At 56.3% G+C, this 27,161-nt stretch overlaps 1 protein-coding gene across 1 annotated transcript; it reads right to left on the bottom strand.

Annotated features, from left to right (window-relative positions):
• LOC120381807 (arachidonate 12-lipoxygenase, 12R-type-like) lies at window positions 1-27,161 on the bottom strand. Its single transcript, XM_039499941.1, has 14 exons — window positions 27,015-27,161; window positions 19,753-19,957; window positions 17,862-17,946; window positions 16,836-16,958; window positions 16,009-16,112; window positions 15,460-15,632; window positions 14,262-14,405; window positions 10,829-11,032; window positions 9,484-9,570; window positions 6,620-6,789; window positions 3,525-3,646; window positions 2,385-2,485; window positions 1,601-1,771; window positions 1-298 (listed from the first exon to the last, which is right to left on the bottom strand). Exons 1-14 carry the CDS (start codon window positions 27,159-27,161, stop codon window positions 119-121), a joined length of 2,016 nt encoding a protein of 671 aa, XP_039355875.1. The 3' UTR covers window positions 1-118.

Here is a 27,161-nt window from a genome sequence, read left to right as displayed (position 1 = left end):
GACAGAATCAGCCATTCAGAGTGGGACCAGTCTGTGGTTTATTGCCCCTGGACAGGATCCCAGGGACAGCGTTGCCAGCGGCCGCGTGGGGCCCGTCCCTGGGGCTCGCCGGTCGGGCTCAGATGGACGTGCTGTTCTCGATTTGGTGGGGATCCAGGTAGCGGTAGGGGATGGGCAGGGATTTGTTCCTCTCTTGGATCTCCTGGGAGATCTGGGCCAGGCGCCCCTGGAAGGCCGCAATCAGCCGCTTGGGCTCCTCCTCCGTGAAGTGCTCGTCGGGGTACGTGCCCAGGGATCTCTGCAAGGGAACGGGAGAGCGGTGAGGGACAGCACGGAAGGGCTCTCTCACCTGGTGCTGAGATGCAGCCACCTCTGGGGTGGGGCAGCCGGTTATCTGGGGATCCCTTGCCCGGCGCTGAGATGCAGCCACCTCTGGGGTGGGGCGGCTGGTTACCCGGGGACCCCTCGCCCGGCGCTGAGATGCAGCCACCTCTGGGGCGGGGCGGCCGGTTACCCAGGGACCCCTCGCCCGGCGCTGAGATGCAGCCACCTCTGGGGCGGGGCGGCCGGTTACCCAGGGACCCCTCGCCCGGCGCTGAGATGCAGCCACCTCTGGGGCGGGGCGGCCGGTTACCCAGGGACCCCTCGCCCGGCGCTGAGATGCGCCCACCTCTGGGGCGGGGCGGCCGGTTACCCAGGGACCCCTCGCCCGGCGCTGAGATGCAGCCACCTCTGGGGCGGGGCGGCTGGTTACCCAAGGACCCCTCGCCCGGCGCTGAGATGCAGCCACCTCTGGGGTGGGCGGCCGGTTACACAAGGATCCCTCATGTGCCCTAGAGCGCAGGGCAGGTGTTTAACAGCTGTGTAGCAACACTGGGAAGAGTTCAGGCCAGGGAGGGAAGGTGAATCCTGCGGCCGGTTGAAACAACACGGTGGAATTTATGGGTGTTTGAACGGAATCCCCCAAAGTGCAGCTGGGCCGGGACACCTGGGTTCATGCCCCGGCTCGTGGGAAAGGTCAGTGGGTCCTTTATTCTTACCACAACGGAGGGAAGAACTCAGCTGAACGGCTCATTAAAGAGACACCCCCAGGCACAGCCCAGCGCCCCCTAGCGCCACCCTGGGGCCAGCCCCGCCTGCCAGGAGAGAGCGCCCCCTGCCGAGCCCCCCGCCCTGCCCCACAGCGCCCCCCACTGCCGGCCCCGCCTGCCAGGGGATAACGCCCCCTGCCTCCCCTGCTCTGCTCCCTGCCCCATAGCGCCCCCTAGCACCTCCCTGGGGCCAGCCCCGTCTGCCAGGGGAGAGCGCCCCCTGCCCTGCCCCACAGCGCCCCCCACAGCCGGCCCCGCCTGCCAGGGGAGAGCGCCCCCTGCTGCCCCTGCTCCGCTCCCTTCCCCAAAGCACCCCCTAGCGCCACCCTGGGGCCAGCCCCGCCTGCCAGGGGAGAGCGCCCCCTGCTGAGCCCCCCACCCCGCTCCCTGCCCCACAGCGCCCCCTAGTGCCACCCTGGGGCCAGCCCCCTGCCAGGGGAGAGCGCCCCCTGCTGAGCTCCCCACCCCGCTCCCTGCCCCACAGCGCCCCCTAGTGCCCGTGTCCTCACCGAGTCCCCCGGTTCACAGCAGAGTTGCCAGAGGACGGAAATGGCGATGCTGGTGCTGTTGACCTCCGGGATGGTGTCCAGGTAGCTCTCCAGGGAGGAGGTGCCCTTGGCCTGGGGCGGGGGGTTCCTCATGGAGGACGGGAAGTTGGGCATCCAAGCGCCGAGCTCGTACTGCGGCCCAGAGAGACGCCCACAGTCAGAGCAGCCGGGGACCCCCCCAGCCCAGCCGGGGACCCCCCCAGCCCAGCCAGGGATCCCCTCGTCACCCCGCCCAGGGAAGGTCTGGCTCAGCCAAGGGATCTGGGCATCCGGGGCTTGGTCAGCGTCTCACCCACGGGCAACGGTTAGGAAAGTCAAGAGGGGGGTTGGGGGTGCTGAGCGCGGCAGTAGGGGAGGGTTTTAGGGGGCTGGAGCAGGGTCCCACTGGGGTTGGGTGCTGGGTGGGGGATTGGCTGCTAGAGCAGGGTCCTGGGGATTGAGGTGTCAGTGGGGTGGGGGACAGACTGGAGGTGTTGGTGGCTGGACTCCAGGGCACGGTGTGGGGGTGCAGGGTGGGGGTGTCGGTGGCAGGACCCCAGGACCCCGTGTGCAGGGGTGCAGGGTGGGGGTGTCGGTGGCTGGACCCCAGGGCCCTGTGGGGGGGGCTGCAGGGTGGGGGTGTCGGTGGCAGGCCCCCAGGGCCTCGTGTGGGGGGGTGCAGGGTGGGGGTGTCAGTGGCAGGACCCCAGGGTCCCGTGGGGGGCAGGGAATGGGGCCCCGAGCACCCAGGCTGGCCTCTCCCTACCTGCCCGTTGTTGAGGGCGGCGTGCCGGGCCGAGCAGCAGTAGATCCACATGGTCAGGTACTTGATGAGCTCGGGGATGCTCTGCAGGGACGAGGGGAAGCCTGCGGGATGGAGAACGGGTGTCACTGACCCGGCCCGACCCTGCTCTGTGGCCTTGGGCTGGGACGCCTAGAGTCGGGTTCGATGCCTCCCTCTGCCGGAGCCTCCCACGGTGAGTCACTGTCCTGCTCAGGGCCTCAGCTCGGCCACGTGCCATCTCCCCGCCCTGCCTGTTCCCACGGCGGGGCCGTTCCCAGTCACCCCACAGCCCCGTCCCACCACCGTGATCCAGGCCACCCTGTCCCTGCAGGGTCGCTGGCCCCATTGACTCCAGTGGAGAGATGCCCATTGACAGCAGCCAGGATCTGGCCCCATTGACTCCAATGGGGAGACGCCCATTGACACCAGCTGGGATCTGGCCCCATTGACTCCAATGGAGAGACGCCCATTGACACCAGCTGGGATCCGGCCCCATTGACTCCAATGGAGCGACGCCCATTGACACCAGCTGGGGTCTGGCCCCATTGACTCCAATGGAGAGACGCCCATTGACACCAGCTGGGATCCGGCCCCATTGACTCCAATGGAGAGACGCCCATTGACACCAGCTGGGATCCGGCCCCATTGACTCCAATGGAGAGACGCCCATTGACACCAGCTGGGATCTGGCCCCACTGACTCAAATGGAGAGACGCCCATTGACACCAGCTGGGATCTGGCCCCATTGACTCCAATAGAGAGATGCCCATTGACACCAGCTGGGATCTGGCCCCATTGACTCCAATGGAGAGACGCCCATTGACACCAGCTGGGATCTGGCCCCATTGACTCCAGTGGAGAGACGCCCATTGACACCAGCTGGGATCCGGCCCCATTGACTCCAATGGAGAGACGCCCATTGACACCAGCTGGGATCTGGCCCCATTGACTCCAATGGAGAGACGCCCATTGACACCAGCTGGGATCTGGCCCCATTGACTCCAGTATGGAGACGCCCATTGACACCAGCTTAGATCTGGCTGACAGTTGTTCGTCCTCCTGAGACACGCATGGAGCCCGGTGACCAATGGTTGCAGAGCTCTGGGTTCACATGGCCCCTACCGGACGCCTCGTTCCCCAGGAAGCCTTCACGGAAGATCTCGTCTGCCCAGGCCTGCAGCTCGCAGTCGGCCAGGACGTGGGCGTCGCTGCGGTAATAGTGTCTGACGATGCCGGAGACGAAGCTGGAAAGAGCAGAGATGTGTCAGCCTGGATGGGTCGATGCAGGCCACATCGCTCCCCAGTGCACCAGCGTCACTCAGCCAGCATCACCAAACAGCCCAGTGGTACCGTGCACCCTGGCCGTTACCTAGTGTCCCCTCCACTTCGCCCTTTCCTAGCTGTGGGAGCATGGCCTGGTGGCTAAGCCGCCGGCCTGACCTCCAGGTGATTGTGGATCTCGTCTACAGCAGAGTTGAAGTTTTCATTTCAAATTAGACTTGCTCTTGTGGAAGTTAATACATTAAATAAGCATCGCCATTGACACAAAACATCTTGGCTTGACTGAAACCAAGTGTTTCCATTCACCCCCAATGAGACCTTTTCCCGGAATTTGGTTTGGGGCAAAATTCCCAAAAGTTTGACTTTTCCTCTCCATTGTTGCGTATTTACAAGTTTTCATTCATTTTTCCTAAGCCAACCAATCTACCACACAAAGTCAGCGACGAGGGTTAGGATAAAGGCAGGGGAGGGGATGTGACATATCTATCTTCAGTGTCTACATTGATCATAGACCTCTAATAAATCAGCCCAAATTGCTTTGGATTTTTCATGCGTTCCCTTTCTCCGCAATGCCAGCCATTCGTTAGCTGTGTGATCAGCCAGATCACCAAGCCAGGCATCAATATTTGCGTTTTCCATTGCATTAGGGTTAATTTTTTAGTGCCCAAAGCTACCCGTTGACACCATGTTGCCTTGTTACCAGGGAACCTCCAGGTATCAGGAATAGAATCTGTGACACACTGTACCTCAAAATAGCTCCCCGGAAAACCCATACGCATCATTCATATATAGTTGTGATATTTCATACAAAGCATGTCATGTACGATATCATATGAAAGGTCATGACCTGCTGAAACCCATTGTTCTTTCCAAATATGTGTATCATTAGTGTGTATGAAGTTATGAGATTTTGCTGGGTGGTTGTTACTGAAATATGCTGTAAATTCGCTAGTGACATACAAAGAACTTCCCCCACCCAGGAGGGTGTTCAACGACCAATAAGAAGCGGGGGAATTGTAATCAAGGGCTTTACAATTCAATGAGGGCTGCCCAAGCACCACACAATGGGGACTGCTCCACTCTCTGACGCAGTTGCGCAAGACCCACCAGGGGGATTGTTCAACCCAGTGACTCAGCAAAGCCCACCAGGACATGTCTGGGCGAGTGTCTTCTAGGCACATGGACTGAGGTATAAAATAAGGGACAGTGGTATCATTCCTTGGCCTCTCTCCTCCCTCACCTACGCTGGAAGCAACAAGGATGCCGGGAAGACGAAAACTTTAACTGAGAAGACTGGTCCCAGGCTCCAGGGAGAAGCCCGTGTATGAAGAATTGTAACACCCAGTGGGCTGAGAAAATTGGTTGATCTAAATGCTCATAGACTCATAGACTTTAAGGTCAGAAGGGACCATTATGATCATCTAGTCTGACCCGCTGCACAGTGCAGGCCACAGAATCTTACCTATCCACTTCAATAACAAGCCCCTAACCTATGTCTGAGTTATTGAAGTCCTCAAAGTGTGGTTTGAAGACCTCAAACTGCAGAGAATCCTCCAGCAAGTGACCCGTGCCCCATGCTGCGGAGGAAGGCGAAAACCTCCCAGGGCCTCTGCCAATCTGCCCTGGAGGAAAATTCCTCCCCGACCCCAAATATCAGCTAAACCCCGAGCATGTGGGCAAGACTCACCCGCCAGCACCCAGGAAAGAATTCTCTGTAGTAACTCAGATCCCAACCCATCTAACATCCCATCACAGACCACTGGGCATACTTACCTGCTGATAATCAAAGCTCAATTGCCAAATTAATTGCCAAAATTAGGCTATCCCATCATACCATCCCCTCCGTAAACTTATCAAGCTTAGTCTTAAAGCCAGATATGTCTTTTGCCCCCACTACTCCCCTTGGAAGCCTGTTCCAGAACTTCTCTCCTCCGATGGGTAGAAACCTTCGTCTAATTTCAAGTCTAAACTTCCTAGAGTCCAGTTTATATCCATTTGTTCTTGTGTCCACATTGGTACTAAGCTTAAATAATTCCTCTCCCTCCCTGATATTTATCCCTCTGATATATTTATAAAGAGCCATCATATCTCCCCTCAGCCTTCTTTTGGTTAGGCTAAACAAGCCAAGCTCTTTGAGTTTCCTTTCATAAGACAGGTTTTCCATTCCTCGGATCATCCTAGCAGCCCGTCTCTGTACCTGTTCCAGTTTGAATTCATCCTCCTTAAACATGGGAGACCAGAACTGCACACAGTATTCCAGATGAGGTCTCACCAGTGCCTTGTATAACGGTACTAACACCTCCTTATCTCTACTGGAAATACCTCGCCTGATGCATCCCAAAACCGCATTAGCTTTTTTAACGGCCATATCACATTGGCGGCTCATAGTCATCAAATGCTGCCTAGGTAATAAGGTTTATGATTTAGACTCTGCATTTACCTTTTATTTTCTATTAACTGTCTCTAACATCTTATGCCTACCATGTATCATCACTTTCTGTAGCTAATAAACCTGTTTTATATTTTACCTAAAACAATTTGCTTTGGTTGAAGCGCTCAGGAAATCTCAGCTCAGGTACAGAGACTGGTGCATGTCCTCTCCACAGTGAGGGAGGGGCGGACTGGGAAATAAACTGAAACTGGCCAGGCTTCTGACCAGGGCGAGATGGTATAGTCCTGGTGTGCAAGGCTGGGGAGAATTGGCTGGTGCTCTCTGTGTGATTCATGAGTGGCTCAAGGAGCTTTCATGCAATGTAGCTGGGTGTGTGGTGGCAGCTGTCTTTCAAAAAGTGCCCTTTAGGAAATTCCAGTTTTTTTAAACTCAGAATTCTTTACGTGGCAGGAAAGCCGTGTTTCCAAGCAACTCTGAGCCGGTGGGAATTTTCCACATGCCATCTGCTTCCTCGCCCACTTCTGCCCCGGCTCCTGCTCCTTACCTCTCAATGGCCGACCAGATCTTCAGCCCATCATCCCTGTAGTAGTAGTTGGGGATGCAGTCAACCCCGCGCTCTTGGATGTCATCAGGGAAGCAGAGGGAGTTGTAGGTCAGGCAGGACATGCCCTTGGCCATCAGCACCTTGGTCCCCTCGATCCCCGAGCCCATGCCCTGGGAAGGGACCAGAGACAGAGCCTTCAACCTCTGAGCCAGCGGGCGGGTTAGAATGAAATACCACCACGACCTATTTCAGCGCAACGAGACAACTGACAATACGCCCCATGACAAATGTGCCTCCCCGATGTTTCGCTTTGTGTTGTACCCCAGAAATGACCAATCACTCGCAACCTCCGGTGTTTATCCAACCAGTTCTTGGAAACCTCCAATGATGGAGATTCCACAACCTCTGTGCTTGCTCCAGAGTTAACTATCTTTAGAGAGAGAAAGCTTTTCCTAATATCTAACCTCAATCTCCCTTCTTGAGGATTAAGCCCATTACTTCTTGTCCTGCCTTCAGCAGGACCAGAGAACAATTGATCATCGTCCTCTTTGTAACATATTTCAAGACTATCAGGTCCCCCACTCGGTCTTCTTCTCTCAGGACTAAATATGCCCAGTTGTTTTTTTTTAACCTGGCCTCATAGATCAGGGTTTTATCATGTTTGTTCCTCTTTTCCAGACTCTCTCCAATTTGGTCACATCTTTCCTAAAGTGTGACGTCCCTCCCCACCCCCACCCCCCTGTTCTCCAGCTGAGGTCTCACGAGGGCCAGACAATGACCTCCCGGGTTTTACGCAGGACACTCCCGTTAATACAGCCTAGAATGAAATTAGCCTTTTTCCCAACTGCGTCTAATTGTTGTCTTATATTCCACTGTTTTATATTCCACTGTAACTCCCAGATCCTTTCGAACAGTACGACCCCCGGCAGTCAGTTACATCCCATTGTGCAGTTGGGCATTGGAGTTTTCCTTCCTCAGTGGTGCACTTCGCACTTGTCTTCGCTGAATTTCAGCTTGTCGATTTCAGCCCAATTTTCCGAGCTGTCGCAGTCGCTTTGAGTTCTAATCCTGCCCGTTAAAGTGCTTGCAACCCTTCCTATCATAGAATCATAGAATCTCAGGGTTGGAAGGGACCTCAGGAGGTCATCTAGTCCAACCCCCTGCTCAAAGCAGGACCAAACCCAACGGAATCATCCCAGCCAGGGCTTTGTCAAGCCTGACCTTAAAAACCTCTAAGGAAGGAGATTCCACCACCTCCCTAGGTAACCCATTCCAGTGCTTCCCCACCCTACTAGTGAAGAAGTATTTCCTAATGTCCAACTTGGTGTCAGCCGCAAATTTTATCAACAAACTCTCCACTCCGTTATCCAAGTCATTCATGACAATAATGAATAGTGCCGAGCCAGGCCTGGCCTCTTGTGGGACCCCACGAGATTCCATTTGACAGCTGACCATCGAGAACCCACTCTTGGCGTCTGGCCTTTCAACCACCCATAGTAATTCCATCCAGCCCAAATTTCCCTAGTTTGCACGTGGGATGTGTCAAAAGACTCAAATCAAGATAGTCTACTGCTTCTTCCCAGCCACAAGGCCAGCAATGCTGTCCAAGAAGGAAATTAGGTTGGTCTGGCATGATTTGTTCTTGACAAATCCATGTGGGCCATTCTTTCTAACCCTATGATCCATCCTTGATGGTTTAATAACTTGTTCCAGTATCTTCCAGTTAGACTGACTGGTTTATAATTCCCAGGGTCCTCTTTGTTCTTCTTTTCAAAGACAGATGCCGTATTTGCCCTTTTCCAGCTCGCTGGGACCTCACCCGTCCTCCTGGCGTTCTCCGAGTTCATTGCTAACAGGACTGACGAGCTGAAGGCAGAGGCTGCATCCGCAGAGCCGTGCAGTGCAAACACCGGGACTAACTGAGATGGAGGCTGGCCCGAAGGATCTGCTCTCTGGGAGGTTCCCGATGTGGTTTTCACGGCAAGTCAATATGGGAAGAGAGCTTCAGGGGTTCCAGGTGAGGCCGGTACCTCGGGCAACAGGCGCATTTTACTCCCAAGTACATGGCTCTGGGAGGGGAGTGGGGGCTGGTGGTTAGAGCAGGGGGCTGGGAGCCAGGAGGCCTGGGTGCTCTCCCCGGCTCTGAGACAGGTGTGGGGGCTGGTGGGTTAGCGCTGGGGGGGCTAGGAGCCAGGACTCCTGGGTTCTATCCCCTGCTCTGGGAGGGGCGTGGGGGCTGGTGGTTAGAAGCGGGGAGGCTGGGAGCCAGGACTCATGGGTTCTATCCCCTGCTCTGGGAGGGGTGTGGGGGCTGGTGGTTAGAACAGGGGAGGCTGGGAGCCAGGACTCCTGGGTTCTCTCCCCGGCTCTGGGAGGAGTGGGGCTGGTGGGTTGGAGCAGGGGGGCTGGGAGCCAGGACTCCTGGGTTCTCTCCCTGGCTCTGGGAGGGGAGTGGGGGCTGGTGGGTTGGAGCAGGGGGGCTGGGAGCCAGGACTCCTGGGTTCTCTCCCCAGCTCTGGGAGGGGAGTGGGGGCTGGTGGGTCAGAGCAGGGGGGCTGGGAGCCAGGACTCCTGGGTTCTCTCCCTGGCTCTGGGAGGGGTGCGGGCTGGTGATTAGAGCAGGGGGGGCTGGGAGCCAGGACTCCTGGGTTCTCTCCCCGGCTCTGGGAGGGGAGTGGGGGCTGGTGGGTCAGAGCAGGGGGGCTGGGAGCCAGGACTCCTGGGTTCTCTCCCCGGCTCTAGGAGGGGAGAGGGGGCTGGTGGGTTAGAGCAGGGAGGGGTTGGGAGCCAGGACTCCTGGGTTCTCTCCCCAGCTCTGGGAGGGGAGCTGGGTCCAACGCCCCTGACCGTGGGGGTCCTCTCACCCTTTCGATGATCCCTCCACGTCTGAGTAGCAGGGTCCTGCCCACGACGTTGATGTGCACCGTGTAGCGGGTGTGGGGCAGCAGCAGCTGGGGGATAAGAGACACAGGGGTGGGTGAGGGCAAGCAGGGAGCCACCCCCCCCACCCCAGCAGCGGCTCCTTCTTCCCCATCATTGGGGAGGTGCCGGACCGTGATGGGTAGAATGCAGCCAGCGTGGGGCACGCCCGGCCCGGCACGCTGGGCACGCACCCCCCACCACGTGCAGCTGGGCACAGGTGGATGCAGTGGCGAGCTCGCGCCGGGTCGCAAGAACCGGTTGTTAAATTTACAAGCCTTTTTAGAACCGGCCGTTCCAGGACAACCGGTTCTGAAAAAGCTTTTAAATTTAACCAAGGCTCGGGCAGCTGTCCCCCCGACCCCCGGCCCCAGCTCACCTCCCCCTCTCCCCTGAACGCTCTGCCCTCCCCTGCTTCCCGCGAATCAAATGTTCGCGGGAAGCCTGAAACAAGCAGCAGGCTGGTAAACCGGGCCGGGGGGGACGGCGCACACGGCCCAGTCCGGCTCCACCTGAGCGGCTCCCCCTGGCCCCGGCCGAGTGCCCCAGCCGGGTCCCGGCCAAGCACCCCCGACCCGGCCCAGCTCGGGACCCACGGCTCCGGCCCCGGTGCCGGCCGAGCGGCTCCGGTCCGGCCCGGGGAGTCGGGCCGCGCGGCTCCGGTCCCGCCGGAGCGGACCTGGCCCCCGCCCCAGGCAGTGTGGTAAGGGCAGGGGCAGGGAGGTGTTCGGTTGGTTGTGGGGGTGGATAGGGTCGGGCGGTCACAGGGCAGGGTACAAGGGGTTGAATGGGGGCAAGGGTCCTGGGGGCAGTCAGGAAGGAGCAGGGGTTGAATGGGGTCCCGGGGGCAGTCAGGAAGGAGCAGGGGTTGAATGGGGGTCCCGGGGGGCAGTCAGGAAGGAGCAGGGGTTGGATGAGGTGGTGGGGGGCAGGCAGGGACAGAGAGAAGGGGTGGCTGGATGGGGCAGGGGTCCCGGGGGGCATCAAGAATGAGAGGAGGGGTTGGATGGGGCGGCAGGGGACAGTCAGGGGACAGGGGGGATGGGTCAGGGGTCCCGGGGGGTGTCAAGGAACATGGGGAGTTGGATGGGGCACGACCCCCGGGGGGGGCATGACCCCCTCGTGAGGTGAGGAGGAGGGAACCTGTTGTTAATATTTTGGCAGCTCATCACTGGGTGGATGCCGGCAGCGGGGCCCGTCTGGCAGGCTCCCCCTGCTGGGCTCTTCTCTCCCGCACATCTGGGCACAGCTGGCTGGGGGCTGGCGGGGGCAGCCTGGCCCCTCTCTCACCTTGAAGAGCGGGTGGCACATGGGCAGCTGGCGCAGGGTGGCCAGGGCGAAGGCCTCGTCGATCAGGTGGGTGAGCAGCAGGTGGCTGACGGCCTCGTGCACCAGGAACTCGGCGTAGCGCACCCAGGTCTTGGCCAGGATCCAGTCCCACTCGGAGTCGCTGGGCAGGAAGATGGGGCTGCCGGGGCCTGGGCGCTGGCTGAGCTGCGGGGGGAGAGACACAGGAGGGGTGTGGGGGCGGGTTGGCGCAAGCCGGGGGTGTGAATCCTGCTGCTTCCCCCAGGGGAGCCCAGGGACTGGGACCCGGCGGCCAGGATGAGGGGACATGACGGTGCAGCAAATCCAGTGTTAGGAAGAGGAGACCCACAGCTGGGGTGTGTGTACACACACGCACACACACACACACACACACACACACACACAACTGGGCACACACATACAGCTGAGGTGTGCATGCATACACACACACACACACACACACACCTGGGCACACGCATACAGCTGGGGTGTGCACACACACACACAACTGGGCAGACGCATACAGCTGGGGTGTGCATACACACACACACACACAACTGGGCACACATACAGCTGGGGTGTGCACACACACACACACAACTGGGCACACACATACAGCTGGGGTGTGCACACACACACACACACACAACTGGGCACACACATACAGCTGGGGTGTGCATACACACACACACACACAACTGGGCAGACGCATACAGCTGGGGTGTGCATACACACACACACACACAACTGGGCACACACATACAGCTGGGGTGTGCACACACACACACACACAACTGGGCACACATACAGCTGGGGTGTGCACACACACACACACACAACTGGGCACACGCATACAGCTGGGGTGTGCATACACACACACACACAACTGGGCACACATACAGCTGGGGTGTGCACACACACACACACAACTGGCACACACATACAGCTGGGGTGTGCGCACACACACACACACACAACTGGGCACACACATACAGCTGGGGTGTGCATACACACACACACACGCACACCTGGGCACACACATGCAGCTGGGGTGTGCATACACACACACACACGCACACCTGGGCACACACATGCAGCTGGGGTGTGCATATACACACAACTGGGGAGTGCATACCCTCCCCCTCCCCCAGCTCCTTACTCCTAACCCTATGCTATACCCTACCACTAACCATAGTCCTAATTCCTTACCCCAACCCTACTCTATACCCTAACCCCTAAACGTACTCTATACCCTAACCATAACCCTAACCCCTAAATCAATTCTGTTCCCTAACCCCTAAACGTACTCTATACCCTAACCATAACCCTAACCCCTAAATCCACTCTGTACCCTAACCCCTAAACGTACGCTATACCCTAACCATAACCCTAACCCCTAAATCCACTCTGTACCCTAACCCCTAAATGTACTCCATACCCTAACCATAACCCTACCCCCTAAATCCACTCTGTACCCTAACCCCTAAACGTACTCTATACCCTAACCATAACCCTACCCCCTAAATCGACTCTGTACCCTAACCCCTAAACGTACTCTATACCCTAACCATAACCCTAACCCCTAAATCGACTCTGTACCCTAACCCCTAAACGTACTCTATACCCTAACCATAACCCTAACCCCTAAATCGACTCTGTACCCTAACCCCTAAACGTACTCCATACCCTAACCATAACCCTACCCCCTAAATCGACTCTGTACCCTAACCCCTAAACGTACTCTATACCCTAACCATAACCCTAACCTCTAAATCGACTCTGTACCCTAACCCCTAAACGTACTCCATACCCTAACCATAACCCTAACCTCTAAATCGACTCTGTACCCTAACCCCTAAACGTACTCTATACCCTAACCATAACCCTACCCCCTAAATCGACTCTGTACCCTAACCCCTAAACGTACTCTATACCCTAACCATAACCTTAACCCCTAAATCGACTCTGTACCCTAACCCCTAAACGTACTCTATACCCTAACCATAACCTTAACCCCTAAATCGACTCTGTACCCTAACCCCTAAACGTACGCTATACCCTAACCATAACCCTACCCCCTAAATCGACTCTGTACCCTAACCCCTAAACGTACTCTATACCCTAACCATAACCCTAACCCCTAAATTGACTCTGTACCCTAACCCCTAAACGTACTCTATACCCTAACCATAACCTTAACCCCTAAATCGACTCTGTACTCTAACCCCTAAACGTACTCTATACCCTAACCATAACCCTACCCCCTAAATCGACTCTGTACCCTAACCCCTAAACGTACTCTATACCCCAACCCTAACTCCTTACCCCAACCCTACTCTAAACCCTAAACCCTAAGTCCACTCTATACCCTAACCCCTAAATCAACTCTATACCCCAACCCTAACCCTTACCCCTAAACCTACTCTATATATTAACCCTACTCTATACCCCAACCCTAACCCTTACCCCTAAACCTACTCTATATATTAACCCTACTCTATACCCCAACCCTAACCCTTATCCCTAACCCGACTCTATACCCTCACCCTAACCTTACCCGGCCCCGCTGTGGAAGGGACAGACAGTGCAGGCGCCTGCATCGGGACTCAGCTCCGGGGACAAAGGGCTGGAGTACAGAGCCAGCTGCCAGTGACACTGCAGAGACCCACACGCTGCAGGCGGAGATGGGGGGCCCAGAATAGTGTGTGCGGGGTGCTGGGAGCCAGGACTCCTGGGTTCTCTCCCTGGCTCTGGGAGGGGAGTGGGGGCTGGTGGGTCAGAGCAAGGGGGCTGGGAGCCAGGACTCCTGGGTTCTTTCCCCAGCTCTGAGAGGGGAGTGGGGGCTGGTGGGTCAGGCAAGGGGGGCTGGGAGCCAGGACTCCTGGGTTCTCTCCCGGCTCTGGGAGGGGAGTGGGGGCTGGTGGGTTAGAGCAGGGGGGGCTGGGAGGCAGGACTCCTAGGTTCTCTCCCCGGCTCTGGGAGGAGTGGGGGCTGGTGGGTCAGGCAAGGGGGCTGGGAGCCAGGCCGCCTGGGTTCGCCCCCGGCTCTGGGAAGGGAGTGGGGGCTGGTGGGTTAGAGCAGTGGGGGCTGGGAGCCAGGACTCCTGGGTTCTCTCCCCAGCTCTGGGAGGAGTGGGGCTGGTGGGTTAGAGCAGGGGGGCTGGGAGCCAGGACTCCTGGGTTCTCTCCCCGACTCTGGGAGGGGAGTGGGGGCCGGTGGGTTAGAGCAGGGGGGGGCTGGGAGCCAGGACTCCTGGGTTCTCTCCCGGCTCTGGGAGGGGAGTGGGGGCTGGTGGGTTAGAGCAGGGGGGGCTGGGAGCTAGGACTCCTGGGTTCTCTCCCTGGGCCAGTCCCTTAGATGGCAATGCCCAGCCCTGGGACTGTGTAGGGATGGGGGCTGCATGGGGGGCCGTTACCTGAATGGCTATGGGGACGAGCTCCCCGGAGGCCTGCAGGTGCAACAGGCAGAGGGGCGCGGCGATGTACTGCTGGTAGCCGTTGATCGTGTTGGCCGGGACGCCCTCCAGGATTTTATAGTCAGCGAGGAAGATGTTCCCTTTCTGCAAGGCACAGGGGGAGCAGAGCAGAGTGCTGGGGCAGTGCATCCGGCGGTGCAGAGTGGGGACCCCAGGGTGTGGGGGAACGCTGGGATGCCAGTGCTGCGAGCTTCCCTGCAGCAGTGCCCTCTCCAGCGCTGCGAGCTTCCCCGCAGCAGTGCCCTCTCCCAGCACTGCGAGCTCCCCGCAGCAGTGCCCTCTCCCAGCGCTGCGAGCTTCCTCATAGCAGTGCCCTCTCCCAGCGCTGTGAGCTTCCCCGCAGCAGTGCCCTCTCCCAGCGCTGCGAGCTCCCCGCAGCAGTGCCCTCTCCCAGCGCTGCGAGCTTCCTCATAGCAGTGCCCTCTCCCAGCGCTGCGAGCTCCCCGCAGCAGTGCCCTCTCCCAGTGCTGCGAGCTTCCTCATAGCAGTGCCCTCTCCCAGCGCTGCGAGCTTCCCGCAGCAGTACCCTCTCCCAGCGCTGCAGCTCCCGCAGCAGTACCCTCTCCCAGCGCTGCGAGCTTCCTCATAGCAGTGCCCTCTCCCAGCGCTGCGTCCCCGCAGCAGTGCCTCTCCCAGCGCTGCGAGCTGCAGCAGTGCCTCTCCCAGCTCTGGGAGCTTCCCCGCAGCAGTGCCCTCTCCCAGCGCTGCGAGCTTCCCCCCAGCAGTGCCCTCTCCCAGCGCTGCGAGCTTCCCCGCAGCAGTGCCCTCTCCCAGCGCTGCGAGCTTCCCCGCAGCAGTGCCCTCTCCCAGCACTGCGAGCTTCCCCGCAGCAGTGCCCTCTCCCAGCGCTGCGAGCTTCCCCACAGCAGTGCCCTCTCCCAGCGCTGCGAGCTTCCCCGCAGCAGTGCCCTCTCCCACTGCTGCGAGCTCCCCGCAGCAGTGCCCTCTCCCACTGCTGCGAGCTTCCTTGCAGCAGTGCCCTCTCCCAACACCGTGAGCTTCCCCACTGGCTCTGGAATTGGGCCCGCTGGACACCTCTGACCCATGGCTGCTCGTGCCTGGAGTGATGCTGGGGAGGGAGCCAAGAGCTCAGACCGTGACCGTGTTCCCCCAGGGGTGTCCCCGGCGTCCCACTTACCTCCAGCTCATCCTGCAGGCTGCAGCTCTCCCCCAGGGAGGAGGCCACCATGGCCGGCGTGACGGGGAAGTTGCAGGGGAGCTCCGTGCAGCGCCGGATCACCATGGGGTGGACCCCGTTCAGGAACTGGTACCCGAAGAACGTGTCCTCTCGCCAGTGCGCCCGCACGTACTCTGGGGGGACACGGGCAAGGCAGCCGCGGGGTTAACGGGCCGGGACTCAGGGGAGCCGGGTTCGAGTCCTACCCTGGGTGCCTGGGGCAGCTTTCGGCGTCTCTCGGGGCCATGGCCTCCCCACACTGGAGAACGGGGCTAACGGTCCAGCATGAGGGGGGCCTGATCTCGGAGGGAGTCTGGGCAGCAACTGGCACAAGGCTGGGGGGGTCCCTGATCGCGGTTGGGAAGCTCTGGGCAGGGCCTGGCACAAGCAGTGCTGGGGTCTCCAGCCGCTTGCGTCACACCCGTCCCAATCACCCTGCTCTGTGCGTGGGGGGGCTCCGGTGGGCCCAGGCGAGCAGGGCTCGGGGTGGCGGTGGGGGGGGTCACCTACCTGTGACCGGGGTCTTGTTGAAGCAGAAAACCTTGTTGATGTCGTCCAGTTTTGCCCAGGAGTTGGTGCAGCTCAGGAAACCCTTCAGCCGCAGCTCCAACTGCCTGGGGGGGCAGAGAGACATGTGAGAGCCCCTGAGGGGGGGATGGGGATGGCCCTTTCTGCCCCCGACAATAACAAATAGGGCCCCCCTTTCCCTCCCCCCCCAGAGATGCACTGGTGGCAAAATGGAGCCACGCTCGGAGCAGCTGCCCCCTGTCAGAGCGATGGGCTCAGGCTCTCAGCAGACTCAGGCAGCATGGCTGGGTTGGTGACACCTGGGTTTTCAAGCTCTTCTCTCCTACCACAAGGAATAGAGTGAGTAATATGGGATGGGGGGGTGTCTGGGGATGGATAGATAGACAGATTGATGGGGGCGGATGGAGAGAATGAGAGAGAGAATGGATGTGTATGGGAATAGATAGAGTAGGGCTAGGGATAAGGATTAGGGTATAGAGGAGGGTTAGGGGTTAGTCCCTGGGGCTGGGCTGCACACACAGACATCCCTCCCGCACTGCCGAAAGGTGGATGTCTTGGGGAAGGGTCAGAGTTAAGGTTACGGAAAGGCGTCAGGCTACACGGTCGGGTTAGGGCTAGGGAAGGACTATAGGGCATAGGCAGAGTGAGAGAAAGGGTATGGGATATGGGTTAGGGTAGGATTAGGGAAAGGAGATAGTACTGGGTTAGGGTTGTGTGTGTACAGGGTTAGGGTTACTGTACAGGGTTGGGGGTAGTTTCTAGGGGCAGGCACTGGGAACGGGTCTGGCCGTGGGGAAAGCCGCACTCACGCGTTCCCCCCGCGCAGCAGGAAGTTGGTGCTTTTGGTGAAGGAGTACATGGTGTTACAGTCCAGCTCGATGACGTTCTCCACCGCCAGGCACCGGGGCAGTCCAGGGGCGTAGTCCTTCCACCTGGGCATGGAGAGACGGCAGGGGACGTTAGCCCTGGCCGGCCGCTGTGTGTCGTTATGGACACGAACTGTGACCGTACAGACCATGGTTGCAACCAAGACCCTGTAGCGGCACCGAATCTTGTACAAAGGAGGTCAAATAAGGTGGCTTGCTGGTTATGATTACGCTATCTGTATGCACGTGTCATTTTTGTATTTAAAGTTAGAAGTGTCGGCGCTACACTGTCTGTAGTTCAAACTTGTGCTGTGCTTCTGGGACACATCCCAGACAAGCTGGTGTTAGTTCTGCCTAGCCTGCTTGGTGGCCCATTAAGGACCATCAGCTGTACAACTGACCCATTGAGAGAAGGCAGATACGCCTTGCACTCAGCAAAGCATGCAGGGACAGAGCTCTTAAGGTTTCTTCCATGCCATGTGCTGGGTGGCTTGTGGTTGGAACAAACAAAGCAGAGGCCACATGGCAAGAGACGATAAAAGGCAGCCGCATCTCCTCCATCTTGTCTTCAATCTTGATCCTTGGCTCTGGAGGGACTTTGCTACAAACGGAAGCTCTGAACAAAGGACTGACTGACCCATCCCAGCTGCGGATGGACTCCAGAGACTTGATTTGAACCTGATTTATTCCATCACTGCGACAAGCCTGAACCAAGAACTTTGCCGTTACTGGATGTAATTGATTCCTTTAACCAGTTTTAGCTCTCGTCTAGATATCTTTCTTTTATGAATAAACCTTTAGATTTTCGATTCTAAAGGATTGGCAACATCGATACACCCTGCCCAGCCAAATCCAGCCACCCTCAGCCACGGTCCCGGGCCCACCTGTCCTGCAGTTCCTACCGCTCCCTCCATCCCCGGCACCCTGCACAGGCCGGAGCTCCCCCAACCCCCACAGGGTCCCACTCACCCATAGCACTCGCGTCGGTGCGTCAGCTCAGCCTGCCGCTGCTCCAGCAGCAATGGGCAGTTGGCATCATCGCAAACGGTCTGGCCTGGGGGAAAGGAGAGAACGTGAGAGAGAGAGAGAGACAGGGGTGTGTATGGGATAGAGAGATAGATAGATAGATGGGGTGTCAGGGGATAGATAGATAGATGGGGTGTCAGGGGATAGATAGATAGATAGATAGATGGGGTGTCAGGGGATAGATAGATAGATGGATAGATGGGGTGTCAGGGGATAGATAGATAGATGGATAGATGGAGTGTCAGGGGATAGATCGATAGATAGATGGGGTGTCAGGGGATAGATAGATAGATAGATAGATAGATAGATAGATAGATAGATAGATAGATAGATAGATAGAGTGTCAGGGGATAGATAGATAGAAAGATAGATAGATAGATAGATGGAGTGTCAGGGGATAGATAGATAGAAAGATAGATAGATAGATAGATAGATAGATGGAGTGTCAGGGGATAGATAGATAGAAAGATAGATAGATAGATAGATGGAGTGTCAGGGGATAGATAGATAGATAGATAGATAGATAGATAGATAGATAGATAGATAGATAGATGGAGTGTTAGGGGATAGATAGATCGATAGATGTGGTGTCAGGGGATAGATAGATAGATAGATGGGGTGTCAGGGGATAGATAGATAGATAGATGGGGTGTCAGGGGATAGATAGATAGATTGATAGATGTGGTGTCAGGGGATAGATAGATAGATGGGGTGTCAGGGGATAGATAGATAGATAGATGGGGTGTCAGGGGATAGATAGATAGATAGATGGGGTGTCAGGGGATAGATAGATAGATAGATAGATGGGGTGTCAGGGGATAGATAGATCGATAGATGGAGTGTCAGGGGATAGATAGATAGATCGATAGATGGAGTGTCAGGGGATAGATAGATAGATAGATAGATAGATGGGGTGTCAGGGGATAGATAGATAGATAGATAGATGGGGTGTCAGGGGATAGATAGATAGATAGATGGGGTGTCAGGGGATAGATAGATGGATAGATGGGGTGTCAGGGGATAGATAGATGGAGTGTCAGGGGAGGGATAGATAGATAGATAGATAGATAGATAGATAGATAGATAGATAGATAGATAGATAGATAGATGGGGTGTCAGGGGATAGATAGATAGATAGATAGATGGGGTGTCAGGGGATAGATAGATAGATAGATAGATAGATAGATAGATAGATAGATAGATGGGGTGTCAGGGGATAGATAGATAGATAGAGTGTCAGGGGATAGATAGATAGATAGATAGATAGATGGGGTGTCAGGGGATAGATAGATAGATAGATAGATAGATAGATAGATAGATAGATGGGGTGTCAGGGGATAGATAGATAGATAGATGATAGATGGAGTGTCAGGGGATAGATAGATAGATAGATAGATAGATGGAGTGTCAGGGGATAGATAGATAGATAGATAGATAGATAGATAGATAGATACATAGATGGGGTGTCAGGGGATAGATAGATAGATAGATAGATAGATAGATAGATACATAGATGGGGTGTCAGGGGATAGATAGATAGATAGATAGATAGATGGAGTGTCAGGGGATAGATAGATAGATAGATAGATAGATAGATAGATGGATGGGGATAGAGAGGTAGATAGAGAGATAGTGTGTGTGTCCGGGGATGGATAGACAGAGGGGTGTATGGGGATGGATAGACAGAGGGGTGTACAGGGATGGATGGATAGACAGAGGGGTGTGGATGCGGATGGATAGATAGAGGGGTGTGTACCGGGATAACTAGCTCGCTATGACCCCAAGTAGCACCAGACCAACCCCCGTGCCCTTCCCCCAGCCCGCAGCCCCCTACCTTTTCCCTCCCGCAGCTCCAGCGTGCGGTAGCCCTCGACCCACTGGTAGCAGGGGAAGCGGTAGGTCTGGCCGTGGGGGGAGATGACCTCCACGAAGCTGCAGTACCAGTTGTCGGTGGGGTAGAAGGAGTAGGGCTCCTTGTGGAGCCGCACCAGGACGATGTCCCCCAGCCAGCGCCGGCAGCATAGTTTGAACTCCTCCACCTGCAGCGGGGGGACAACTCAGGGATTCATCCAGCCTCTGTCTCCCCCTCCCCAAATAAAATCCTCGCCGGCCTCCTGTGCCCCCCGTCGTCTGGACGTCGCCAAGGAACCGCAGCTCGGCCAGGGCCCTGTCGCAACCACTGTTCTACTCAGCACCTGCCTTTCATTAGCCTGCCGGGAGAGGCCAAGGTTGTCCCATTTGGCTACAACTCGTGTTAGCTCAGCGTAGCCGAGCCGTGTATAGGATGAAGGGCCCAATCCCTTTAAAGCCTTTGTGAGCCCTCTAGCGGCGCCCACCGTGTGTTAGAAGCTGCCAGAAACGGGTCCGAGCCGCCGTCTGCCTCTAAGCTTGGCCTCGGTTAAAGCAGAAGAGGATGTTCTGCCCTCCACCCGTCCAAGCTGGCAGGGAAAACGGGCTCAGAGGTAATTTCAGCACATCAGGTAACAGTCCCAAGGGGGTCTCTGTGACCAAACCCATCACACCCCACTCCCCTGCCAGGGCCCCAGTATTGAACCCCGGCCTGCCAGGTCCTCAGGCACCCTCCTGAGCCTTGAACCTGCAGCCCCGGGGCAGCCACGGCCCAGGCCCCCAATGGGCTGGGCTGGCCACACTCTCTGTGGGTACCCAGACTATATAAAGACCCCAAGAACCAGAGGAAGCTGGCTGAGCCACAGACTGATGCCTGATGCCTCACCCAGCCCTGCCCCACTGCCTCACCTGATCTCCACCCAACCCGCCGACCCAGCCCCATGCACCAGATCTTCCAGCCCTCCATGAAAACTCCAAGCATCGCCCCGGATGTCTCTGATACCAATCGACCTCTCGGCTATCCGATCCCTTGAGTCTTTCTCCAGTCCCCACCCCTTAACCCGCCCTGTCTCCCGGGCATTACGGTGCCTGCGAACTGTTCCCCTGTCATCTCCAGCCCCTGGCGCTGGCTACTCACCAAAACACCAGGCCTGCCACCCCAAAGGAGCAGCAGCTCGGGTCTGGCACGGCCCTTAATGCCACTGCAGTGAGATCGAGTACTAGTGAAAAGGAGACGGAGTTCGTTTTCCGAGTAGATGCAGATCGTGAGTCCGGGTGTTGGCCTCTAGGGCCTACCGTGAAACACATCAACGCCAGTTCGGCAGCTTCTCTTCTGTCTCTTTAGACACCAGGCTGTGACTCCCGCAAGGAATACAGCAACCTCTGCACATGGATGGGACCAACGGGCCCATCTAGCCCGGTATCCCGTCTCCCACTGCGGTGCGGAAAGCCGCTCAGTTTGAGTGAGAAAACCCACAGAGAAACATTTTGCGATAACCTTCGACGAGTGAGTGTTTCCCTCGCTCAAGACACTTGGGAACTGGCTGGGGACCGGGAACCGCAGGGCAGACAACCCTTGTTTATTGCAGCCGGTGGAAATCCGGATGATATTACAATGATTTGTTGAATTATTGAATCCCTCTGCTCAACCCTGCTAAACTCTTCCAGTTAGTAGCAGTGAATCCTGGGGTGAATGTAAAGCCCTTTAATCCAATTACGCTTTTGCTGCTTTTGTTGAATGTCCTGTTATTTATTTATCAATTATTATCATTATTCATAATATTAATATAAGAAGAGGTCACATTTTCCAGATTTTTTCTGCCCCGCAAACAGAAGAAATGAGAGTTTTTTTAAAAGAAAAAAAAACCACCCCAAAACCTAGATTCTCACGGATTCACATGACTCCAGGTGCTTGGGGCTTTAAGATATACCCCAAGGATCACAGGATGCGCCAAAAAGTCAGGCGAGTTAGCAATGCTGTAGCCAGCGCTGTTAACTATTTCAGTACTATCCGCAAGTGTTCACACTCTGTCAGTGTATAGGCTTGTTTGTCAGCCTGAGATTGAATTTGGGGTGTGAATACACTTAGATCTTATACCAATATGTGTAAACAAAAGACAAAGATTAGGGGCGTGCACGGCAGGTAAATTTGGGCCTGCTGAGGAGGAGGAGGAGGGGGGGATAGGGAAGGGGGACACGGGCCGGGCTCTGCTGCGTCAGAGCTGGGAAGGGGAACACGGGGGAACAGACACTGCCAGCGTGTCGAGCACTTCGGACACCCTGCTTTCTGTCCGCACGACGAGAACCCTCTACACGCTCCCACTGGGACTAGGGTGCACGAATGGATCTGTGGAACTCATCGCTGTGTGCAATCGAACCAGCCCACACTACGTGCTCAAGCCGGTGTGGACAATATCCCGTTTGCCTGTGAATATCCCGTGGACTCATAACACGGACAACAGCACGGGAAACCCGCAGGACCAGCTCGCTGCCACTGCCAACAACGGGACAGATTTAAAATATACACTCCAGAATTGGTGTTAAAAGACCTTGACCCTGTCACAGGAGGAGAAGCAGTCCTGGTGGTGGCCCGGATGTTGCACTATATTACCACGATCAGGGCTCCCGATGATACTGTGGATTATTATGGCTATTGGCCTGTTGATAAGGAGGCTAATTTTGTAATGTCTACGGCGGTGGTGAAGGTACAACCACTAATTATCATGGAAGAGCCCCCCACCACAGTGTGACAGATAACCCGGACCCAACCTCTCGGGCACACCATGATGGGGCGTCTGGATTTCTCTTCCCCCCTTGGGAGCTGCCACCTGATGTGCCAAGACCTCTGCCCCTGCCTTCCTGCCCCGTCAGTTTAAGATTTCAGGGTTTGAGCCAGGCCTGCTAACTTGCTGCAAACCCAGACCCAGGTCTGAATCACATCCCCTAACAGCTGTAGGCTCACCTGAAAGCAGCTCACAGAAGCGTGCTTGTCTTTAACACTCAGATGCCCAACTCCCAGTGGGGTCGAAACCCAAATAAATCCGTTTTACCCTGTATAAAGCTTACACAGGGCGAACTCATAAATTGTCCGCCCTCTATAACGCTGATAGAGAGAGATGCTCAGCTGTTTGCTCCCCCAGGTATTAATACTGGCTCTGGGTTAATTAATAAGTAACAGGTGATTTTATTAAATCCAGAAAGTAGGATTGAAGTGGTTCTAAGTCGTAACAGACAGAACAAAGTAAGTCACCAAGGGCTGGTCCACACTAAGAAGCGGGGTCGAACTAGGGTACGCAAGTTCAGCTACGTGAATAGCGTAGCTGAATTCGAAGTACCCTAGTTCGAACTACTCACCCGTCCAGACGCCGCGGAATCGAAGTCCGCGGCTCCAAGGTCGACTCCGCCACCGCCGTTGGCAGTGGTGGAGTACCGGAGTCGACCGCGGCGCTTCCGGAGTTCGAACTATCGCGTCCACATTAGACGCGATAGTTCGAACTCCGAGAAGTCGAACTCACCGCGTCGACCCGGCTGGTAAGTGTAGACTAGCCCCAAGAAAAATAAAACCAAACTCACGAATGTATGTCTAATCAAACTGAAGACAGATAATCTCACCCTTAGAGATGCTTAATTAGGTTTTTCCTGAGACTGGACACAATCATAGAATATCAGGGGTGGAAGGGACCTCAGGAGGTATGTAGTCCAACCCCCTACACAAAGCAGAACCAATCCCCAAATGGCCCTCTCAAGGATTGAGCTCACAATCCTGGGTTTGGAAGGCGAACGCTCAAACCACTGAGGTATCCCTCACCTCAAGTCTTTCCCCTCTAGAGCTCTTGTTCCAGCTCAGGTGGTAGCTAGGGGATGCCTCATGATGGCTCTCCACTTTCTCCTGTTCCACTTATTTATAGAGCTTTTGCATAAGGCGGGAATCCTGTGTCCCTCTCTGGGTTCCCACCCAGGGCCGGCTTTAGGCTGATTCCCCTGAATCAGGCCCCACACCCTAAAGAACAGCGCCTAACTTAGGCGCCTTTTTAATTTTTACCCACCCGGCGGCGCTCCGGGTCTTCGGCGGCATTTCAGCAGCGGGTCCTTTGGTGCCACCCAAGAGCCAGGGCAGAGCGAAGGACCCGCCGTCGAAACGATTCGAGTTGGGCCTCGCATTTCCTAAATCCGGCCCTGTTCCCACCCACTCCTTGTCAACGGAAAGACAAGGTTAAAGGTGGATTCCAGTTCAGGTGACGTGATCGCATGTGACTGTAAGACGTCAGGCCTTCATAGAATCATAGGGTTGGAAGGGACCTCAGGAGATCATCTAGTCCAACCCCCTGCTCAAAGCAGGACCAATCCCCAAATGGCCTCCTCAAGGATTGAACTCACAACCCTGGGTTTAAGCAGGCCAATGCTCAAACCACTAAGCCATCCCTCCCCCCACTTCATTCCTCCCAGCCTAACTCACAGGAAGGCGGCCTGCAAACAGAGCCAGCCACAGTCAATTGTCCTGGTTAAAGGGAGCCATCCAGACTCCGAACCACCATTAATGGCCCACACTTTGCATAATTACAACAGGCCCTCAGCGTGATATTTCGTCTTCCCAGTTTCAGACACAAGAGTGACACATTTATGCAAATAGGATGATCACGCTCCGTAAATTATAAGCTTTGTAATGATACCTTACAAGAGACCTTTTGCATGAAGCATATTCCAGTTTCATTATATTCACTCGTTAGCATAGATTTATAAAAGCATATAGCGTGCGTCACACCCGCCCCTCCCCCTCCCTGCCCCCCGAACAGCCGATCACCCGCGCCATGGCGGGGGAGGGGAGGAGCTGCAGTGCGCTGGCTGCAGGGGGAGGGGGTGAAATTAGGGCAGACCCCCCTTCAGCCCCCTGCCGTGAGCTGCTCAGGGCAGGGGGCTGGGAGCATCCCCACGGCCCCAGCTCACATCCCCAGCCCTCTGCCCTGACCCCTGCACCCCCCACATCCCCACCCTGAGCTCCTACACCCCCCCCCCCACATTCCCACCTGCCCCCCTCACGCCAAACGGGAGCTGCCCCCGGTTAAGCGCCTCCACACCCCAACCTCCTGCCCCAACCCTGAGCCCCCTCCTGCATCCTAAAATCTGGCCAGACCCTGCACCCCAATCTCCAGCCTGCTCCTGCACCCTAACTCCCTCCCAGACCCTGCATCCCCGTGCTCAGTGCACCCTCCGCTCGGTGCAGAGAGAGACGAGGAGAATGGGCAGAACGAGGGAGAAGGTCGGTGCCCGCTCCTTACCCCTCTGTAGTGGTGCAGCCGAGGGTGGGGCAGAAGCCGCCAGGGAGGCTGTGGAAACCTGCAGCTAATTAGGGTGAGGCTTGTTAGGAGCCGGTCGGGAGGCAGCTGCTGGGGCAGCACAGATCTAAGCAGAGCGGACGGGAGTCTCTCCCCGACAAGCCAGGGAGGAGGACTGGCTCCCAGGGAGAGCACCGGAGACAGAGCAGGATCAGGGGAGCGGAGGGGGAGCTGTTACCAGCTCGGCTGGGCAGGGAGGCTGCAGCTAGAGGGTCTCTGGCTCGGGTGGGCCTGGGTCCCCTCCCTTGCACTGCACCTGGCCACAGAGGAGTGGGGCCGATACAGGCTGCCACTTGCCCCTGCAGCGAGGGGCCAGGCTTTGGGGGTGTGGTTGGCCCCTGCGGCGGGTGCGAGCCACAGGACGGCCGTAACCCCGGAAGAGGGGTGAGGAAGAAGTAGGGGGCACTGCCGGGGGGGGCAGCATCCCCAAGAGAACCCCGCTGAGCGGGGAGAGCAACGTGGGTCTGAAACAGTGGAGCGGAGCAGACAACGGGCAGGACATGCCCTGCAGAGGGCGCTCCGGAGCCGGCGCTCATCCCCGGAGCAACCAGCAGGGGGTGAGTCCTCCGCACTGTTACACCCTCCCAAAAGCGGTGGGACAAAGACCCCAGACCCACGCCCCTCCAACGGAACATGACCGTAAGAGGTGGGAGCAGGGGCGGGCACGGCTGGTATATTTGGGGCTGATGAGGAGGAGGGGGGTGGAAATGAGGAACAGGGACACAGGCCGGGCTCTGCAGTGTCAGAGCTGGGAACAGAGCCCTGGGAAATAGACTCTGCCGGCGTGTCGCGCGATGGGGTGTTTGCTTCGAACTAACCCCAATAAACATCACACTGCCTGCACTTGGGACATCTGCTTTCAGTCCGCGTGGCAAGAACCGGGGAGCGGAGGGAAAGCCCCCTTACACGCACCATCCCGCAGCGTCCCTCCCAAACCATCCTGAGTTTGGCTGAGATTAAAGCAGTCACCCACACGCTTTGTATTTCTGAGGCATTTCTACAGCTCGTCTATTTTAGGTACTTATCTGGCACCCACCACGGTTGTATGGCGGCACGTTGAATCTTTAACGCATTAACCCTCCCAGCGCTTTCGTGAAGTAGTACAGCGCTGTTATCCCCATTATATAGATGGGAAAACTGAGTCACAGAAAGGCTTTCACACAGTGAGACTGCGGTAGCACAGGGAATCAAACCAGGATCTAGCATAGTCCTGGCAACTACTCTAACCACTAGACCGTCCTCCCCACATAATAGAATGAGGACATCGAATGGATTTTTCAGTTCTGGCATTTCCAACAAAGATGGGGCAGGGGATTCACTTCTGGTCAAACCAAAAAAGTGAAATTTTTGGCAAATCTGAAAGTCAGGGGACATCATTTTTAAACAAAATGTAACATAACAGAAATGCTCATTGCCTAGAAAAAATTTAACACTTTCATTTTGAAAATGAGAAGCCTGAAACATTCTGGTTTTTTTTATTTTGGAACTCAAACAGTTCAGCGGAATCAGTGCAAATTTGTGAAAGGTTGTGCCAAATAGCCATTTTTCACCGCAAAAAAAAATTAGAGTTGAAAATTTGCACCCCTTTCTCCTCTCCACCATAAGCAATAACATTTTCACAATAAAAGTTGCCACTCTCCTGTCATCATCCAGGCACTGGAGATTTAAGAAAAAAAACAACTATTTGGAGATCTTTTAAGCTGCACTTAGGTCAGGTTTTCTATGCAACCACAAGGACTAGAAACGTCAATATTTTTTTTCAAATGAACCCAGAGTCGCCCAGAGTAATCCCATGACTCCAGAAGCTGGGGATTGATGATCAGACAGCCCCAAGTCACGAGTGTTGGCGACCCCCCCACACTTTCTACTGGGAGGTTCTGTCCACAGATCCTGTCTCCGTTCTATTAGTACTCACCGCCCCGGGGTTGAAGTCCTTCCCCCAGTTGTCGAGGGGCTTCTTGTCGCTCTCCTCGTGGGTCCCCACCAGGGTGATGGAGATGGAGCTGAAGGTCCCGGCTAGCAGGAAGTTCCCCGTGGCGACACGGACTTTGTAGACGCCCAT

Source organism: Mauremys reevesii, linkage group 14 (genome assembly GCF_016161935.1).
Source record: "Mauremys reevesii isolate NIE-2019 linkage group 14, ASM1616193v1, whole genome shotgun sequence".
Taxonomy (NCBI): domain Eukaryota; kingdom Metazoa; phylum Chordata; order Testudines; family Geoemydidae; genus Mauremys; species Mauremys reevesii.
This window is presented reverse-complemented; position numbering and strand designations above follow the sequence as displayed.

Bases quoted from the DNA above. Each gene is read 5' to 3' on its own strand.
- LOC120381807 (XM_039499941.1), bottom strand. From the start codon at position 27,161: ATGGGCGTCTACAAAGTCCGTGTCGCCACGGGGAACTTCCTGCTAGCC. The intron at 19,958-27,014 runs GTGAGTACTAAT...CCCCCGCTGCAG, and splicing joins AGGACTTCAACCCCGGGGCG to GTGGAGGAGTTCAAACTATG. The intron at 6,790-9,483 runs GTGAGAGGACCC...GTCCCTTCCCAG, and splicing joins GTGGAGGGATCATCGAAAGG to GGCATGGGCTCGGGGATCGA.